We start from the raw sequence: 21602 nt of genomic DNA, 5'->3' as shown, positions 1-21602 counted from the left end.
AGAAACATGTTGTCATACTAAACAGGCCTGTTAGTTTTTTGTTTTTTTATCCATAAATCAAACCCTTCCATTATGTGTGTAAATATATTTGTTATTTAGCTGGTTAAACGTTTACAGACTGGCCCTTTAAGCCTCTAAAGAGGTTTTGACTGACAGGTGTCTCATCCAATCAGCCGTGGTCATCAAATTTACTGTGAATCCTGATGGACACGTACACTGTTGTGTAAACTGCCAGCAACAGTAGATTTGATTTTCTTCTTCTCTATCCTGTGCTTGTGGAGTCAACAGATTAAAGGTGCATTGCGTACTTTTACAGCAGGTCTGTCTTCACTGTACGTTTCTGTTTGTGTCTCACCTCAGTGTTTCAGAGCTAAGCCTCATGAACTAAAGATGAGTCACATGTTATGAGGTGAAAGGCCCTGGTTGAATAATCCTACAGTTAATACTGCACACACACACACACACACACACACACACACACACACAGTGATGCTAATACTTTAAATGTGTCAGATGGGATTCAGGGTAAATTGGACTTGCTTTTGTTGTTTTTACAGCGAGATTAAAATAAAAATATCCATGTCTTCACACTGAAGTAACTGCTGTCATTTTCATTTACACACACACACACACACACACACACACACACACACACACACATTTATTCTCAGTCATGCATACTGATGCTGTTTTTTGCTGTCTGAGCACTGCAGTGTGTCAACTCTTCAGGCCTCAGTCAACAGTCTGATGTTCTGGATCCTCTATTTCAGTCACAGCAAATAATAATAACCCCTCAGTCTCTGTGAATGAAGGTGTGGAGCCGCAGCTCAGGAAGCAGGAACAGAAATGGATTCATGAGAGAAATGTGAATCCACAGTGAGACACACCGCCTGCTGCAGCGCGCTACCTTCTGTGGAGAGACTAAATATAACCGTGTGTTTGTGATGTCATGTCATGTGCTTCAGGGCTATTAATAAATGTACAGTTGGCTGAAGAGTGTACACATTAAACTACAACACACACACACTGAAACCAGCCCTGAGCCAGTCCTTCACATGAAAACATCAGACAGCAGGTGAAACTGGTTTCACTAAACATACCTGGAACAAGTCCCCAGATCCTTTAATTAAAGTGATTACAAATGGACGTGTTCATAATCCAACTGTATGAAAACAGTGTTTTATGTGAAAGGTCTCTCTGGCAGTGATGCACCTACAGAGAATCATTAGCTGAACCTGCAGCTCCTCTTATCTTCACCGAGCTTTACAGTGACTCTCAGCTCAGTGTTTATCTGTTTTCTGATCTGGTTCAGTCACACAGTGTCGATTGCAGCAGCAGCTGAACTTGTTGCTTATTTCACATCCAGCAGCTACAGATCAACATGATGATTCATGGTGAGTGGTGTTTGTGTCACCTAATGAATAAATAGACCCTTTTGCACTGGTCAATAAAATCTGCAAAGACCTGAAAACATCAGGCTTTTGTCAGCAATGGAAAAGGGAGCAATTGGCATTCACACTCAGGTCACATGACTCTGCAGTAGATGCAAGTATTTATCGGCTTGGTTCCAATCAGTAGTGATGTAAACACAACACCTGGGTCTAATTTTTGTCTTTCAGAGCACAAACACTGTGAACATACCTGTCACCTGCCCTAACTACACTGAGCTGCAGCCCCAAAATAAGTTTCAAAAACACACAATCAGCGACCAAAGCGTCTCACATGGAGGCTCCGATACAAAACACCAACCCGCGGCCACACCCTCAATTATGTATAACTTTAAGCCTTAATAAAATGTAAACAGGTGAGTTATATAAAAATTCACCAAAATAATTTTTTGTACCAGGCTGTAAACATGTTTAGTTCTGCTGTAAAGTTGGACATTAACATTAACATGGGAGTCTCCGGGGATTTACTCACTTTTGGAGCCAGACTCTAGTTGTCATTAAAGGAACTGCAGTGTTTAGCACTTTAGCCTTGGCTTAATTGTTTAGCCTCTGAGGTTGATGCTTGGTCTGTGTGTATGCTCCATTAGTGCATGTGATGACATTTTTCCCTGTAGTTTTTTGTGTCTCAAGGCAAACTAGGCTGGCTGTGTAAAAGTAGTTAATTCCCTTTTTTTAAGTGGGTTTCCCTGTGTTTATACCCACTAATATTGATGTAAAAAGGGCTTAACTGCAGTGCTCCCTCTCTTTTAGCTCTGTGTTTGGTCTCCACCAGCTCCTCTTTGACTACTAAATGCTCCACTATGGTCACCAGCTGTTCTCTGACTGTGTCTGTAGGTAGAGGACAGAGGCTTCGACATCTGTTTGTCTGAGAGCAGCTGCTGCTGCGGCCGAAAAACACTGACACTGAAGCGTGCTAAAACTCAGAGCTCGTAGATGTTCGTCGAACCTAACTTAACCCCCCAGGTGAACGTGTGTTGGATCAGCCCTTTAACCACACTGTGGAGACAAAGATTTGAAGCTGGGACTCAGTCAGACTCTGTGGTCTGAAGACCTGAAGCTGCCAGTGTTATCTATCAATAATCATAACGTCTTTAAAACAGTGACTGTGTACACCAAACAGTTGGTGTGTGTGTGTGTGTGTGTGTGTGTATGTGTGTGTGTGTGTGTGTGTGTTTTACCTGATTCAGCGACCTGTGAGATGTCGACTCCCTGCTCAGCAGCCATGAAGCCCAGAATAGAAAACACCACGAAACCAGCAAAGAAACTGGTTCCACTATTGATCAGAGCCAAGACGAAGGCATCTCTGCAGGAGACGAGACAGAGGAAGAGAGTTCATCTGTAATGTTTGTAAATGAGCCTGAACATGAAGGAGCAGGTCAGATTTATCACTGTCATAAATACAAATGATGTTCTTGTTCGCACAATCAATTCACAGTCTAGAACTCGTTCCAAACATGCTGGATAAATGAACCCCCCAGTGTAGGTTAGGAGGGTCCTCACAAATACAGACAGACAGACAGACAGACGTGTGTGTGTCGTACTTGTAGCAGTCATTGTTGAAGCGGTTGTAGCTGCCCAGAGCGGTCAGAGCCCCCAGCCCGATGGCGTAGGAGAAGAAGATCTGTGTCCCGGCGTCTATCCACACCTGCATAAAGGTCAGAGGTCACAGGTCTGATGTGTTCACTGCTCAGCTCAGCGTCTGTCATTTCACTGCTGAACTTTTTATTTGTTATACTGAGATAACGGATTGTTTTTATCCCCTAAACCTGGTCTCCCAGGCTTATTAGCTTTTGGTTTTTAGTTTAAAGCTGTCTTTAGACAGTGCGACAACAACGATGGTGTAGGTTTACTACACTGTGAGAGATGGGTCTGAAAAAAGTCAGTTTGAGGCTGTCAGGTTGTTTGCTGAACGCTCAGTGAATCGTAATACTACAATAGAAAAACATAAGTCAGCAGAGACACATCAACAGCTCATGGCAGCGCTCTCATGTTTTGAAAATGCTGCTCTGTGAGGTTTGTCTTTGTTGCTACACAAACTTTTTTTTTTCTTTCACCTCCATTGCTTTGGTTTGTGTGTGTGCATGTGTGTGTGTGTGTGTGTGTGTTTGTGTGTGTGTGTGTGCATGTGTGTGTGTGCGTGTGTGTGTGTGTGCGTGTGTGTGTGTGTGTGTGTGGCTCCAGGACCTCCACAGATTTGATCATATTTCTCTCATGACTGTGAACTCAGCATCACACAGTGAGAAGGAGCCTGTGGTTAGAGTCCAACAGACCCACTTAGGGACAATGTGAAGCCTGATCAGTACAACTCACTGACCTGAGCCTCCCCCAGTTTGGACCAGTCTGGTTTGATATAGTACATGATGCCGTCGTAGGCTCCAGGAAGAGTGACTCCTCTGACCAGCAGGATGATGAGGACCACGTAGGGGAAGGTCGCCGTGAAGTACACAATCTGAAACACACACACAGAGGGACATCTTACTATGAAACACACATGAATGAGTTTTAATTATGAGGCTTGCACTGTTGGTTGGTTTCATTTTCAGCTCTGGGTCATTGTGACAAATCTGTCACTATTTTATACATTTCTAAAAGAGAAAATAATCAGCAGATTAATCAGTAATGAAAATAATCATTAGCTGCAGTTGTACACAAAATAGTGAAAAATCTATGCGTACTTGAATGCACCACTGAATATGTCTCTATATTCCCTTTTACCATTGTTTACACTGTCTGGTTAATGTTAAACTACATTTCATCGTACTGTTATGTTAATATATTAATATATTAATGTTGTAATATTATTATTATCAACAATAAGCTAATGGACACAGGAATTTCCCCTTGGGGATAAATAAAGTATCTATCTATCTACTATACTATACTAAATGTGTTAACTGAAAACAGAGCTGGACCTGAACATCAGTCAAACACAACAGAGACAGGTGATTTTCAGTATGGTTAGTGTATTAATAATGCAGCCTTTCAGCATTTCAAATTCTTTGGTTGGATTAATATAAGGATGGAAAATATAAGAACCAGCTTCCATCTTTCTATGACTAAACCAACAAGCTCCTCTCCCAAACAAAAGTACTTTGTTAAGATTAGATGACCTTTGTTGTCATGGTTACTATAATAACAACGTGTTGAAGTTTGTCTAGTCATGGATAAAAGACACAACATACACTACTGGTTTCACACAGTACTCAAACACCAGTCTCCTCTGTGAAAGTTCAGGCCTATGTCACCTGACTTCCTGTCAGCTGACTAGATGCTGCACAGCCTCAGCTCTGTCAGTGAGTAAGACATGAAGAAACTGTGGTATGGTCCTTTAACCGAGTTCAGTCTGTGAGAATCAGGTAAAGAAAACAAAACATGAACCTGCTCTGAGTCAACAAAAACAATATGGAGTTACAGCGCCAGGTCTGGTCTCATGTGGAGCTGAGCTCGAGGTGAATCACACACAAACACACACACACTTGCTGCTGCAGCATATTTCTCTGACTTTATCAGTATCAATAAACACAATCCTAGACTTCTTTTTGACTCTGTAGCCAAACTCACTGAGAAGCAGCTGAGTATTAGCTGCTCGCTCTTTACAGCTCAGGTTGTCCTTGGCTTGGTCTGTGGTAAAAAGATGAGATAGTTTCTGCCTTTTTTCTCTCACATTTTGAGACTTGACTCATTGTCTAAACTGGTGTTGGCTTCTAAACCCACCACCTGCCTCCTTGACCCTGCACCAGCTAAACTCTCCAAACACCAGTGGTCTGTTCTGGGCCTTCAGCGCTTAACACTGTTAATTTATCACTGTCCCCACTAGCTTTAAAGCTGCTGTGATTAAACCTTTACTTAAGAAACCACACCGACGATTCCCCTCAAATCATTAAATTTGAGGTCTGTGAAAAACTGGATGTCTTGAAATTTCCTGCTCCTAAATTTAGAAATCCACATTCACACCTCTGTTTCATTGTAACATCGTAGTACGGCATGCTCGTACAAGAATTCAACTGGTTCTATCTGGAGTCTGGATCTGTGACTCCAAAACAACTACTGCAACTATAATATTAATTACCACTTCGCATAATTATTACAATAGATCTCTATGCAGAATTTCCACTGTGCTATGATCTTTTTCCCCTGCTCTCTCCCTCTCTCTGTCCCTCTCCCTCTCTCTCCTACCTGCTAAGGGAGTTTCTCTTGCCCTTGCTGCCAAGTGTTTGCTCATGGGAAAGAGTGTTGTATCAGTGTAATAAATACTACACAGAGCAGAGCCTCAAGCTGCTCTACATGGAAAGTGACCAACAACTGTTGTAATCAAAATTAACTTGACTTGACTTGACACAATGACACACTCTCAAATTATTTCGTTAATGTATTCAAAACCTGCCTTAAATTATTGACAATTTATAGAAAAAACATTAACCAGCACATTTAATGATCTTTTAATAAGCTGTCCAATAACTTACTTAAACAATTAAAAAGTAGCATCTCTTTAACCGTATAGTATATTGTATATTATACTTCATACTGTATATAGGCCTAGTTAGTATGTTGTATAAAACTGGGCCTCAGTTTGTGAGTAAAACCTTGATTGTGATGTTTGTTTCTTTTTACAGAAAACCTTAAACAAGGAACTGTTAATCTGAAGTCTTTATGTGTGAGTGTGTACGTGTGTCAAGGGTGTGCCTGGGCAGGTGTCCATTTGTTTGTCAAGGTTTGTGAGTCAGAGGTTCATGTGATGTTATGATTAAAACATACATCATAAGATGTGCTGCGACACATCCTCAGTGAGGAATGACTGAATCACTGAGAAACAGTGTCAACACTCTGCTCTGCCAAAACCAGACGACCTCGCAGGACACAGGAGGCTGCAGCTCTAACATATGAGCTACTTGTTATTAATCTCATTCACAGATCAGCACATTAATTGTCCATTCTTACTGATATCAGCTGGTGTGAATGAGCGCACCTCCGAAAACAAACCTTTTTGTGATGCTATTGATGTAATAAATCCTGACTTTAATTAAGACCATGTTCTATCAATAGAAGCTGAGGCCTCCTATGTTGCCCTGCAGATCTGTAAAAGTCCACCGACAGAGTAAACAGTCCTATTTACCCTGACCACTTAAACTCAGTCCATACTCAGCTCTGTAGCTAAGCTAACTCTGCCACCGCCTCATTCCTGTGGTCTCTGGAAAAAGAAAAAAATCTGGCTAACCTCCAGCCATGGAGACCAAACCGCACCCACATGTCTCCTTCGACTAAAGCTCTCTCTTAGTCATCCCATTCAATAAGTCTCTTCATCAAGATATCAATCTCAAAATCACCTCTTCATCTCTCACCCCAACCAAAGTCGTGAGAAGCCTGCGTGTCATGTTTGAGGACCAGCTCTGCTTCTCTGACCATGTTGCATCCTGGTCGTGTATGTTACCCAGTACGCCACCCAGCTCTTGGTTCAGGTCATGGTTATCTCTCACCTCGACTACTGCAATGCTCTTCTGGTGGACCTCCCTTCACACACAGTGAAACCCTTGCAGATGGTCTTGAATGCAGCAGCCTGTCTGATGTTCGATCAGCACAAAAGGACACATATCACTCCGCTAGTCATCGACCTCCACTGTCTACCCATGAATCAATATCACTAATGCATGTCTTCAGAGTGACTTCTGGGTCTGCACCATCTACTTGAAATCAATCATTCAGCCGTATGCTCCTTCTCAGCCACTGCGTTCCTACAAGGAATGTAGTCTGTCATTACCATCTCTGCACACAAGACAGTCTCAGTCCAGACTGTTCTGGTTTGTGGTTCCCCGATGGTGGAACAAGCTATCAGAGCAGGGGCGTCTCTCTCTGTCTTCAAGAATCTGTTGAAGACTCATCTCTTCAGAGAGCACCTCCTCTAACAACCTAACATGTCTAACTAGCCCTTATTGTGCACTTCTTAAACTGATTTCCTTCACTTATCAAATAGATGTAGTACTTAGTACTTACACCAAGGTCTCCTACTGCACTGAAGCTTTAGTGATGTCCCTCATCACTTTGAATAAAAGCGCCTGTTACAATGTAAACATAATGTTTCCTGAGGTCAACAGGTGTTTTGGGTCTTTCAGCATCGTGCATTTTCACTCAGGCGACCCAGCCAGGGTTGATCAGACCCTGACTCATAGATCACTCACACTAGGCTTCCCCAGTGATGCCAACTTCACTTCAGGCCGAGTTGTATCAGCAAACACATATTCAGTTCATGTCAGGCTCTTTATGTGCAGATATGTGTGTGCTTATGAATGAGAGAAGAGAGACAGAGATCAGGTGTGTATATCATTTTGGTAATCTGCCGAAAAATGTTAAAACCACACCTATGACCTAGCGTGAGTAGAGTCTATGAGAATCAGGTAAAGGAAACCAATGAAAACAAAGACAAGATCAAAGCAAACATGAACCTGATCTGAGTAAATAAGGAGATATATAACCTGCTGAGTTTACACACACACACACACACACACACACACACACGGAGCAATGCCCCCAGGTCAAGTTGCGGCACATCTTTATATCAGTCAGTTAATCACAGTCTGTACTTTCCTTCCTGATTGTCTTTCATGATGCTGCTGAATTGATACAGTTTATATTTCTCAGCAAAGCAGCTTGTCACTTTGTATTGAAAGGTTCTGTATAAATGTCCATGCATCCATTTTCTTCTGCGTCTCCAGGGTCGGGTCACGGTGGCATCAGGCCAAGCAGGGCGTTCCAGACGTCCCCCTTGTTCCCAGGTCAGATGGGAAAAGAAATTCCTCCAGCGAGTTCTGGGTCTTACCCGCAGTCTTCTCCCAGTTGGACATATCCAGAAAACCTCGAAAGGAAGGCGCCAAGGATCCTGATCAGATTCTCAAAGCACCTCAACTGGCTCCTTTCGACATGAAGGAGCAGCGACTCTACTCTGAGCTGCCTCCAGACGTCCGAGCTCCTCACCCTCTCTCTAAGGCTGAGCCCAGACACCATTTCAGCCGCTTATATCTCTGATCTCATTGTTTCGGTCTCTACCCAGAGCTCGTGAACATAGGTGAGGTTTGGAACAAAGATCTACTGGTAAATTGAGAGCTTTGCCTTCTGGCTCAGCTCCCTCTTCACCACAATGGTCCGGTACAACGTCTGCAGCAACTGACCCCCAACCCGGAGGGGTCAGTCCACCGTTTTCCAGCTGAGGTCCATGGCCTCAGACTTGGAGGTGCTGACTTCCGGATGCTTCACACTCGGCTGCAAACCGTCCCAATGAGCACTGGAAGTCACCTTCACGCTGCGTAAATGTGGTTTAATATAATAATAAGTCAGAGACCCAGAGGGAAATTCAGGATTTTCTGTCACAGGACGGGCATCCTTTATACAGAACCTTCATGAAGATCAGGAGGAACCAGATCCTGAAAGGTTCAGACGTCTTTTGTTCCTCATGTCTTGTTTAATGACTAAATGTCTTTTAATTCATTGTATGCTGGAGCTACTTATGCTGCTGTTGTCTGCACACTATTGTTGCAGTCTGTCTTTATTATTTTTTATCTGAGTGGTGCCTTTATACTTGACTCTCATTGTTATTGCAGGGAACAGTGTTCGTCCCTCCACTGACCCGGCCTCCTGTCATTGATCCTGTGTTTAAGTCTCTGTAAACCAGTTTCCCTCTGGGGATTAAAAAAGTTCATTCAATCCTAATTATAGTTCATGATTTGAGCTGCTGTTCATGAAAATAAAGCAGTGTGGAGTTAGGAGGTTTTCAGCCAACAGTGATGTGGACTGACGCCGTCTCTCTCTCTTTTTCTCAGTGTGTCTCAGTCTCTCTCATCCTGCTCTGACCTGACACTCAGCTTTCAGCTTCCCACTGACGATCAACAATAAAACACACACACACACGTACGCACGCACACACACACAAGGGGTCAAGAGATTCCATAGAACTTGGGTGAAGTCTAAACTGTTCATGAAGCTGAGAGTCAGCACTTTAAAGGTACAGTTCATCCAATGAAAACATATAAATCTCTCTCGCCCCCGAACATTCCTCTGTGTGTGTGTGTGTGTGTGTGTGTGTGTGTTCATGTTTGCTTATCTTTGTTCAGCTTTACTGTATGTACTGTATCTTAGCATCTACCGAACATTCTTGGTCAGTAAAGCTTTGCTTATTTTACAGGTCTTAAAATTCCAGTTTATTTCCAGGTCATGGTATTTCTCAGTGCTGAAGGAGAGATGAGAAACCTCTTCAAAAACCTTCATCCAGCTCCAAGAAACCTCCTGAGAACAATGAACCATATAGTTTGGTTCTAATTGCAGCTGAAACATTGTGATCGGTCGATGTGCTAACAGTGATTTCTAAATGCTAAGCTAACACAACCCTGAGACTTTCATTCAGATGACAGCAGGTGAGCTACACACACATGGAGTCAATAATAAACTCAACATAACTAATTTAACCAACTAAAAAACTAGTCTCAGAGCTTTGTCTCTGTTTTTTCTGTCATGAAAACCAACAATGGTTCTGTGCAGGAAACTTTAAAGAAATTACTGGGAAATGAACAGACCTGTAAAATACAGTGTTGCCCTGCAACCAGTTTGCTTTAAAGACAGCCCCTTCTACTAAAGACACAGTTATGTTTTAGCTCGTCAGTTTGCAAGTAAAGGCTTGATCGCGATGTGTGTGTGTGTGTATGACAGCGGCAGGGCTGATCAGATCCTGGATTCTGCCCCTCCCCTACAGCACTGCTCCACCTGCTCCTGGTATTTGGACAGGTTCTTCTCATTTCTCTCTTCCATAAGATCCTCCCAGAGAATGGCCAGCTCTATGAGGAGCACCAGGTCTGACCTCAGTGAAGTTGCGATATCGTGAAGCAGGAACTTGAGCTTCCTCCCCAAATCGACTCGCAGCACCCACTCTGATGCAGAGGTGAGCAGACTGGCTATTGATCTGGGGCCTCATTTAAAACCGCTGCATACACACCAAGTGGCAACCTCTGAGGCTGAAAAATGAAGCCAACACTGAAGTACGAAAAACTGCAGTTCCTCTAATGACCACGTGAGGCTGGCTCCAAAAGCACATGCGTCCCCAAGGACTGGTACAAAAACAGCTTTGCTCTCTATAGCTAATCCTTCATGACAACTGTTCGGGGGATGAATCTTTATATATTCTTATATAATTGCCTTATGAATTCTTGAGTTATTGCCATGTGTTTCGTGAGGTCACAGTGACCTTGACCTTTGACCTCTGACCACATAAATCTAATCACTTCGTCCGCTGCTGTCGCCGGCTGTGAGGCATTAAAACTGAGTTATGAGGTTCAGAGCAGAGCAGTGCATGATGGGTATTTCTCTCTGTGTCTCAGTCATGTCCCACTGCAGTCGAGCTGCCCTCCTGCAGAACAGCCAATCACAATCTGCCACCTCACAGCCCCCTCCCCACTAAACTACATACACACAAACACACACACTGTCGTCATAGTAACGATTAGCCTGCCATGTGACAGTGGTGTGTGCGAGTCTCATCGTTACAAGCCAATGAGAGACACACACACACACACACACACACACACACACACACACACAGCTCTAAAGTCTCTTCTCTTTACATTCACTTGAATGTTGTGGTTTTAAAGGGACAGTACCACAGTTGTTCACACACAGTTGAGAGGAAGAAATCCAAACCTGTGTGATGAACATCAAACACAACAAAGAGGTGGAAAGTAACTAAGTACATTTACTCAAGTACAAATTAGGTAATTATATAATGTAACTGAATTTAATTTGATTTTTCCATTTGATGCCATTTTATATTTCTACATTTCAGAGGGAAGTAATTTACCGAACTACATTACTTTACTAAACCATATGAGGATCCTTTGTTATAAATTGAACAACCAACCAATAAATACAAGTAGAGCTGAAACTATTTGTTGATTAGCAACTAATTCCAGCTTCCGGCTTCTCAGGGTTTTCTGCTTTTCCTTTTAATGATGATAAATAAACTTTAATGATAAAAATAATAATTTTGAGGTCTGGAAATTTGATTGGCCAAAACAAAGATTGTGTAGGTTTTACTTTGGGTTCTGGGCTTTTGTTTCTCATTATTTAAAAAAATTTTAAAAATCCAAAAATCCACAGATTAATGAGAAAATAATCAGGATATTAAGCCATAATGAAAATAACTGTTGAAATTAATAATAACTGCAACTCTACATAAAATATTAACTCCATCTCAGACTGCTATAAAAATAAAATGCTGCTTACTCATTAATACATGAGTAATAATAATAATCTACTGATATACTGTATCACTGTATTGAAGCTGATCAATCAGCTGCCAGGTGGCCTCTGACATTCAGCAGTGTTATGTAATTGACTGAATGAACCCAGCTGTTAGTTCATTTCACAAACTGACGGTCAGCACCTTGCTGACTGCAGGAGGTGTGTGTGCTCACAGACCTGTTCACACAGGCAACAAGAATTTAACAAGATTTTTCCTTGGATTTTTTTTTTTTACTTTTGGAGTGAGTGCTTTGAACTAGATGCCATAACACTTCAGTTGTACTGTATACTGTATGACATGTGCTGCGGCTGGATTAGGATCAATTAGCACAACACTAGACCTGTTTGAATCAATGACAAAATCGAAGTTGTGTGCAGTGACTCTGGAACCAGGATACAAGTGCTCTGATAGATTTTCATGTTGTAGAGAAACCAGAAATCAATAGCTGCCTGGTACAGTGTAAAAATGTAAACAACTCTGATGAATCCAAACATGGTCAGCAAACAATTAAATGCTTGTGTGTTACCTTCCCGGTGGATTTGACTCCCTTCCAGACGCAGAAGTAAACCAGAACCCAGACCACCATCAGACAGAGCATGAGCTCCCAGTTCATGTGTCCAGGTTCATCCAGACCAGACGAGATGTTCAGCACCTTGTTCCTGCACAGAGAGAAGACGACCTTCACATCACACTCATCAACGCTAGCTGTTCCCAGTCTTTATGCTAAGCTAGGTTAACGACGTCCTGACTCCAGCTGTGCACTTAGCAGACATGAGAGTGATATTAATCTAAACAGCAAAGACAATAAGAGGATTCTCCCGAACCCCGACCTGCTCCTATAAGTTTATTATTTTTACACTCTTTGATGAAACCAAAACAAGTTTGACTCTCGGCAGAAAATTTTTACTTCTGCTAAAGTTTAAAGAAACTATATGGAGCCAATTTCATTTATTTTCTCTATTTTATTTATCTATCAGGATGTTCTTCTTTCTTCATAATCTTCTTGTAAGTTCATCAGAATGATCTTTGGGTCATTTTTGACAATTACACACTTTTCTTCCAGGTCCGTGGATCCTTCCACAGTAACTTTGTCCACCTCATTTATACATTCCTGAAGGACACGTGCAGTGGCTTCATTAACAACAATAACATCAACAATATTGTATTAATGCTATTATCTATTCATTAGGTCCAGAGGGGGAGCCCTTTAGCTGCTCTGTGCACATCCATGTTTCACAAACATAAAAGAATTATAAAGGTTAAAGTGACATTTAATAAGAAAGGAGAGATAAGGGGAAGATATTCTTTCATTCAGTCACCAACTCCTGTCTTCCCTCCTCTTCCTCACTCAGAGACAGACAGCTGCTGACCTGACTCTAGATTCAAACGCTAACGAGCTCAGTCACATAACGAACCATTACGCTTCGTTAGCTGCTCGTTGTGTTAATAACCTGCCATGACAACAGCTGCGTCGCTGCTGACTGTGATTGGCTGAGATACCTGCCAGTCAATAACATATCTCCAAACACACACCAGAAATATTTCTGCGTTTAAGATTTAATAGGATGTAGAAGAGGTTAAATTAGCTACTCGGGACTCTAGTGGACATTAGTGGAACTGCAGTGAAGACTGGAGGTAAGACTCAAACGTCTTATCACTTCCTTAAATCAGGTTGTTTTCCATCATTTGTTCCAAGAAAAAGTGAAACAAGCGGAACGACAGACTGAATAACAAACATTATTTTGGTGTTTAAAAATAAGACAAAATACAAGAACAGAAACCTTGAAGAGCGGCAGAGAAGTCATCCAGAGAAACTGTCTCTACTTTGGTAAAAGAAGTGATCTGTTATAATCCTCTGCATCTGTAGTAAAACCATCTGACTAATACGCATCTTTTATCCTAGAATTAAAGGATACATGTGTTAGTCCGTCTCTCAACACTTCCCTCCTCTGTCTGTTGTCTGAGCTCATTGGTCTCTACTGAAGACGCAAACATTTTAAACCAGCTCATAAAAATAAAAGTTTCATTTTAATTTTCTTTAGTTTCATTTTTTCCTGAAACAGCTGATCGCTGTAGTTTTGATCAGTGGTGAGTTTACTAAGTTAAAAGTAGTCTATTTGCTCTAACAGAATATTATTTATTTATGTGATAATGAATTTAATATCATCAAGGTACAATCCAACGTTCTGGTTTCACTTTAAGAAGTTTACCTTTTTCATGATGCACTTCAATTTTCATATTGTATCTAACAATTCATTTTCTGTTACCTATTTTTATCATTATCTTGTGATGCAGTTGTTTAAAAAGAAGAAATCTAGACATGTTGCTCTTTCTCTGATGGTAAGTAGTCCTGTAACCTTACACCTACTACTCTGACTAATGTGACTCTGGCTCTATATATATATATATATATATATAAAATGCAGTTGGCCTCATCAACAAGGCCAGAGAGCCCCACCCTTGGCCCCACTAAACTCTTGGGCCCCTGGGTCTTGGCCTCTGTTAACATTTCTTGTTTAAAAGTCAATCAAATGAGACACAAAACAACCACAAAGACGGGCAGGGGGCTTCTCCACACCAGGGTCCACTGTGTCATAATCTGTCCATGTGACCTTTACTGTAATAAATCCATGATTGTTCCTCGGCCTTGAACATCGTGTTGAGCTCTGATTGCAGCTCAGTTATCAGCGGATCTCAGCCCATATGTTATGTTTACTGCCACTGCAGAGAAATAAATCTTTTATGTGTGCGGTGCATGGTGGCATTTATCAAGCTTGCTAATGCTAACGCATCTAGCTGCACCAGTATGTGTGAGAAGCTCATACTGAGGCTACAGTTGGTGCAGCAGCTGCTGCCACAGTCAGTGGGTCAACATACGTAGCAGAGTTCGGAGTCTGTTTCGTCACGGTTATGGAGGGGCTGCACAAAATATTCAAATCCAAGCAAACCCACACAGAATAATACTGAGCAGGGAAACTGCTTTGTCTTTCCTGTGATGCTTCACTGCCACATGGACTGATGTTGATGTCAGGCTGAAAACACGCCTCCATGTTTCACACGGGATCAAAAGACTTAAACGAAACATCATCTACAACAACAACAATAAAACCTCAACTGTAAAATAATACCTGCAGAGATAGCGCAGCTATTGCGCAACGGAGTCAGACGAGTTCACATAGTGTTAGCTATCAACCATCAACAACTTCCCATCAGCATTCCTGGTACGAGACGTCACTTCTGGTTCATGTTGTCATCAGCACCTCACACACTCATTACACAGAAACTGAAGAAGGGGGAGACGGGATCTAGCTAGTGTGAGCTGTCGCTCTCAGGTCCAGATGTGATGGTAACAAATGACCAGACTGAGCAGCAGGTTCCACTGTAACCTCACCTGTTATCTCATAACTTCTGTTCTCTGATAACACTGTGAGGATGTTGCTGCACAGTCACTCACTGGGACTAAACTGATCCTACAGACTGTTCCTAGCGCTTGTCTGCAATTAAATTACAGCAGCAGCATCATCAGTCACTGAAATTTCACTGTGTGCGGTGGTATCAAAAGTTGTTTATGTTACATTTAAGATGTTCCAGCAACCAACCAGCACCTGATCACTAATACAGGTTGTGCAATGGGAGTTCTGCTCTTTGTGGTGTTACTAGCTTCACTACATTTCTCAGCAGCGTGGTGGTAACGTTGCTGTTTTCTGAAACAAATATCTTTTTTCAGTAGTGAAGCGCTAGTGTGCTCGCGTCCACACAAGCTTCATGTTCCCGAATATTTCCGAAGCAGGTCTCTCTGCTGTGCTCTGAAATAAAACTAAGGGTCCAGTCCACGACGCCACCACCACACACAGACGCATCTTTAGCCACAGAAACACTTCTGCTGGACGGAGACATCACATACAAATCCCTGGGCTGATGAGTAAAGGAGTACAGACACACGAGCTTGAGTTTCCCTGATGGAAAGATGGCGGAGGGAACCTGAGACACAAACGAACCCCACCTGACCCTGACTCAAAAACCACCCCATGTGCCAACCCAACTCTGACTGACCAGGACCCCACCAGAAATCAGAACTCACTCCCAGAACTCGATGATGGGTGATCGTGCGTCCGCCAGCTCGGCGCAGGTCATGTTGCCGGCGACGGTGACGTTGGCGAAGCTGCTGTTCTTGCAGTCCTGGTGATGGAAGATCTCGATGCAGCTGGGCGTGTTCCATGGGTTGTCGCAGCTGGACCAGGGGAGGTTGGAGGTAAAGGACTTGATCAGGTAGTAGAAGCCCCAGGCCAACACCATGATGTAGTAGGTGTTACAGAAAAACACGATCACCATGGAGGCATAACCCAGACCTGAGGAAGAGGATACAAGTCAGGTTTATTTGATGTATCAGGGTCCCAGGTCAGATCACAATGATCTCATGTACTGATGTGAATTACTCTTTACCAAAGCGTGACTTCTTTATGAACTCTAACAGTGTGAACTCTGCACAGTCCCGGCTGTCTTATTCTCAGGTGCAGACGGGATTAAATCTCACAAAGCTTTACTGAACTGACAAAATGTAACTACCATGTTTTTTTATTATACAAATAGTAACCAAACCAAGCACACTTCTGAACAAACAACAAAAGCATATCAGCAATTACAATATGAGCCTTCAGATTAAAAGATTCACTCATAAAATGTTTGTTTCCAAAGCAGAAAAATTCTTTCACAGGAAACTAAATGGTAAACTGATCAAGAAATAAATCAATTCTGTGATCATATTTCACATTATTAAAAAATGACTGATTCATTCAAGAGACAGAAAACATGAACTCAGGAGCAGTGAGGTCGAGCTGCTCCGCTTCCTGTTTGTAAATGAGGTCACAACTGTTAATCTACATTTTATAGTTTTATGAACTGCGGCAGCTCCTGATTACACCTGAACTGGTTCCTGTGAGGTGAAGGAACCCACGTGTCAGCACCACGCGTTCTCTGACTGCCGGTTCACACTGAAGTTTAAAACCCCTTCCACACTGAGTCGACTAAACCTGCAAACTATAACTGGTCCTCCACCCTCCACCTCCTGGTCCTGGTCTTGTAGAGGGATTCTGTGTAACCATTTAATTTTAAGACCTGAACAGCTTCAGTGTGTATTTGTTGCTCATTTGTTGTGAAGTTATTTTATCAAATCACTCAGCTCCTGTGAGGCTGCAACCAGCTATTATTTTCATCATCAATAAATCTGACAGTTACTGTCTTTAATAATCGATTGTTTGAAAGTTAACCAGTTCAAACTGTTGAACCAGTGAAATTTTGGCATTTAACTTAAAAAAAGGCCTTAATTTACTAACTGATTATCAAAATTGTGTAAAAATCATTTCCTATCATTTAAGTCATTGATCAGGTCAGATCCTGGCCTCTGTAGATGAACCAGACTCTGGTGATGGACCTTCTTCTTGTCCTGGTCTCAGTCCTGCTCCCCACAGGATGAACCCTTCAGATCTGAACGGGCCTGTGATCTCTGCTCTGTCGCCCCCCGCAGGACAAACTCTGCATGTGTAGCTCCACGACTGCTGAGATGAATCAGCGGTGCGTTGACTGTTGGTGTTTTTCACTGTAATTGTGTCAGATTGTGTGAATGTGAAGGTGGAGCTCTGACGTGTGGAGGTCAGAGGGAAGGCTGAGCAAAGAAAAAGAGTCATGTGCTCCCATGTTAAGATCAAACCTCTGATAAACTGTGTGTAAAGCTAACAAAGATACAAAGGAATTAGGCGGCAAAGAGAGAGGCGTGTGTGTCTGTGCGTGTGTGTGCGCATGTGTGTGTGTGTGTGTGGGTGTGTGTGTGTGCTGCTGGTAGTTTTCCAGCCGTGTCCGCAGGCACGTAGAGCAGGATCACAGATTATCACCTCCAGATAAACCTCCACACAGATCTGCTCCATGTGTGTTTGCAGACTGATGTGTCCACTCAAACTCACCTAAACTGCTTACTGCATGGATTTATGTCTGTCACCATGGCAACGTGACCTCAGCGGGGATGTCGAGGGTTTTGGTCGACAACGATTTGGACAAAAAAAAAAAAAATTCTGAGGGACAGATTTTAATCTTTTATCCCGTGAAGTGGCTTTAAAGATATAAATGAAAGATAGAAAGATAAAATGTGTCTGTTGCACTGATGTAGGAAACACAACACACTATTTTTTAATCACAATATCACAATATCTAAAGCACTTTGTAGCTCTGGTTTACATAAGTGAACTTTATTATAATAATTACTGTTTAGTATTTGTATATGAATTTAAATTATTTGAGTTTTAGAGTCTCAGATTGTAGAGTTCTCTGAAACTAATGTGGGATTTTGTAGAAACACAACTGACTTGATTTGTAATGTTCTCTCTCCTTCTGGTTTTTAAGGTTAAGAATGCGATCACTCATTAATTCACTGTTGTGCTGAGGTCACACCGTTTTAAAATAGATCAACTCATTGTTCATGGTAGAAATGCAGTTTTTCTAAATACACGTTTTCATAGAGACAAGTGGATCTCTCACTCCGTTAAACTTAGTCCCTATATTTAGCGTTTAGACATTTAACAGATTATAATACAGCTGTAATCAGATCTCAGTGTTTAATGATGTGTTTATTAAAGACTCTAACAGTTAATAAACAACATAGTAAAACAGTTGGAATAAATGTAACAAATACTGAACATTAATAAACACTTCAACATGTATCTGATTTCAGCTGCATTACAGTCTTCTATAAACATTATTTATATACTGCTAATGCTAAAAAGAAAACTTAAAGTCAAGTGTTTCCAGATGATTGGTTATGATGTGATCAGGTTATTATCTTGGTGTCACCCGAACATCAGCCTGTAATTCTTTGTTCTAGCATCAAGGAAAAATCAGAAACCCAAACACATTATGAAGCTGGAACTTAATGCTACACAGAGCAGGAGACATCTGCTCAGGTACAAGTCATTGAGCACAAAGAGACACAAAGAGACGAGCACGCATTTTTTTGTGGTGTACTGCACCTTTAAAGAGCGGAGCGATGTTCCAGACGTTGATGCTGCCGGCCTTCATGAACTGTCCCAGAGCGATCTCCAGGAAGAAGATGGGGATTCCTCCGACGAAGACGATGAGCAGGTAGGGGATCAGGAAGACGCCTGCAGGACCAGACAGAGACAGGGTCAGACTCAGACTCGCTGCGCTACATCATGAGAGGGATGACGTTAAACAGCTGAGTGGCCAACATTATGTCATATTCACCACTCTCTGTTTATTTTAAATCAAGATTTTTTTATTTGTCACACGCGCAACACCCACACACACCCACACACACCCACACACACCCACCCACACACACACACACACACACACACACACACACACACACACACACACACACACACACACACACACACACACACACACACACACACACGTTCAAAAACACAACGACCAGTATCAGGGACTGACAAAGTCCAACACCACAAAGGCTCATATGATGCAGAAGTGTGTGTTTCAGTCTATGCACAAGGTCAAGTGAACATCTCTATCAGGTCTGACGTCCTCTAACGTCATTTTCTTTCTTGTCACTTCTGCTCTCCTCGAATCTCTAATCTCAGACGTCCGAGCGTCCTTGAACGCACCAACAAGGAGACCAAAGTGAGATTGACTGTGGTGGATTATCTCTGAGCAGGTTTGATAGAAATGAAGTAATTCAGTCTAAAAACTAAATAAACCAGGACGTGCAGTTAATGAACTAAAGCATTAAACTACGGTTTGGTTCTTTAACGCTGCCTGTGTTTAGTCAGTCAGAGCGACGTTGGTTGTAATTTGGGTCTCATGTTTATTTCAGCAGCATCGTGACGAGAGCTTTATGTAACTGAACAGGAAGGAGGGAAGGAAGTGAATCTTCATCCCTCCATCATCCTCTCCTCCATCCTCTCTCCGTTTCAGGGGTGAATGAGGACAAGCAAAGTGTAATTTCTCTTCATCCTTCTCTCTGCCCTCTGCTCTGTCTTCATATTTACTCCTGTCTGACTGAACAAAGTCGAGGCCGTGAATGATTGAAAGAGAAGAAAGAAGAGAGATGTTCTCCTTCTTTGTCTTAGTGTTCAGCTTCACAGCTTCGCCGCTGCTCCACAGACAATAAAAATGTTCTGTGGTTCTTTCATTTGATTTGCAGATGTTTTTTCTTTGACCTCCTGTGTTTGTTCTTATGTTTTATTTAAAAAGAATATAAAATAAAGTTAAGTTGCTGTCTGTACTTTATTCTTGCACATATATACAGACTTTTGTCATATTTTGTATTATATTTATTCAGACTCGTTTAGCTGCTGCAACGCTTGAATGCCACGGCTGAGATGTTTGACATGATGTAGACAAAAAGCTAACTACAGGATTATAAAAACAGAAGATGATGATCATTGATCCGAGTCATCTCAGAGCTAATGAAGCTACATTTAATCAGTGAGGAAGACTGAATAAAGTCCTCATCGTTCCTCCGTAGTTCGTTTGGTTTGTTGCCTGTTGAGTTTGTCTCCAGTGTTTGTTAATGTGTCTGAGGGGAAATATGTGATCAATGACAGTGACACTGGCATCAACACATCTATCAACACAGTGATGAACACGCTGTCGCTCATTTGTTGAATCTGTTCAAAAGCAGAACAATTTGTGGTTTTTGGCAGGAGTTTATGTGCTGGAGCTATTTCCAGACAAACAGCAACAAAAAAAACTTTATTTGCTGCCTCAGACACCCCCAGACACGTGGCTCTCACCACACCACATCCTTCCTGGTCTGTCATATGCGTGAAACTGAGATCCATATCTATTGAATAGCTGGATCAAGAAGCTGTTATACGGTTGTTCCTAATATAGTGACCGGTGATTGGATGTAGATATAGATAGATATATGTTTCTTTCATTCCGACACGCTAATCAGCCTATCAAGGGACAGGGATATCCACTGCTCCGTTAATGGTTTCTATATTAAGTCAATTATAAGTAAATTAAAGGTCTATTTCTGTTATGAACATAATGGACGTCCCCTCTCTCTCCTTGTATAACAGCTCAGTGTGTAATGGCAGCTGCTGTTATATAACTCCTGGCACACAGCACACCCCCCCCCCCCCTCCTCCCTCCTCTCTCCCAGTATCATTCCAGTTTGATTCCATTCATACCAGTTCCTGGTGGCACTGTGACCCAGTTACCCCCTGTTGTGTGTGTGTGGACCCTCCATCACACCAATTAAAATACCAGAGAGATTGTTCATTCATGTCTCTTGCCCCAGTTCAGAGTAAAAGAAGAGGAAGTATTCATTCATTAATTCATTCATTAATTCATTACAATGGTGTATCATGAACAACTGTCATATGATCCAACATTCATGATTTCTAAAGCAGCTGTAATTGATGTATTCAGGTTTAATTTGTTTATTCAGGTTTAATTTCATATAGTCAGGTTTAATTCTGAAGATTCAGGTTTAATTTGTTTATTCAGGTTTAATTTGGTTTACTTTAAATTTGTTGTATTCATGAAATGTGTTTGTGTAAATTATACTGATATCAACACTTAACAAATACAACAACACAAATTCTGTTTCTGTACTTTGGAGGCCAATCACTGTCCAAAAGAAAAAGAAAAAAAATAACACGTGAAATTTTATCATTAGCAAAATCAAAAAAATATTACTGAGTCAGAATTATGAGTGTACATTGATCCTTTCTGTACAAGCAAGCCAACCAGCACCTGAAGGCCGAAATGATTCGTTGATAACCGATTGGTAATTAAAGTTATTTATTAAGCCAAAATAACAGTAAACACAGTAATTTGAACATGTGAACATGGACTTCAGGGAATAATGAGGCATTTTTTATTACATTTTATTTATT

The 21602-nt window shown here is 41.7% G+C and overlaps 1 protein-coding gene across 1 annotated transcript in view; it reads right to left on the bottom strand.

Annotated features, from left to right (window-relative positions):
* The window catches only part of slc6a8 (solute carrier family 6 member 8), a 64796-nt gene that overhangs the window by 31422 nt on the left and 11772 nt on the right, over window positions 1-21602 (bottom strand). Inside the window, exons 2-7 of the mRNA XM_056384326.1 lie at window positions 18741-18872; window positions 15806-16073; window positions 12251-12383; window positions 3763-3897; window positions 2990-3093; window positions 2627-2751 (exon numbers count right to left, since the gene is read on the bottom strand). Coding sequence (XP_056240301.1) covers window positions 2627-2751; window positions 2990-3093; window positions 3763-3897; window positions 12251-12383; window positions 15806-16073; window positions 18741-18872 — 897 coding nt within the window. The remainder of the gene's footprint in view (window positions 1-2626; window positions 2752-2989; window positions 3094-3762; window positions 3898-12250; window positions 12384-15805; window positions 16074-18740; window positions 18873-21602) is intronic.

This window comes from Seriola aureovittata, chromosome 9, assembly GCF_021018895.1.
Source record: "Seriola aureovittata isolate HTS-2021-v1 ecotype China chromosome 9, ASM2101889v1, whole genome shotgun sequence".
NCBI lineage: Eukaryota > Metazoa > Chordata > Actinopteri > Carangiformes > Carangidae > Seriola > Seriola aureovittata.
The sequence above is the reverse complement of the archived record's forward strand: the minus strand, read 5'-3'. Positions and strand labels throughout refer to the sequence as shown.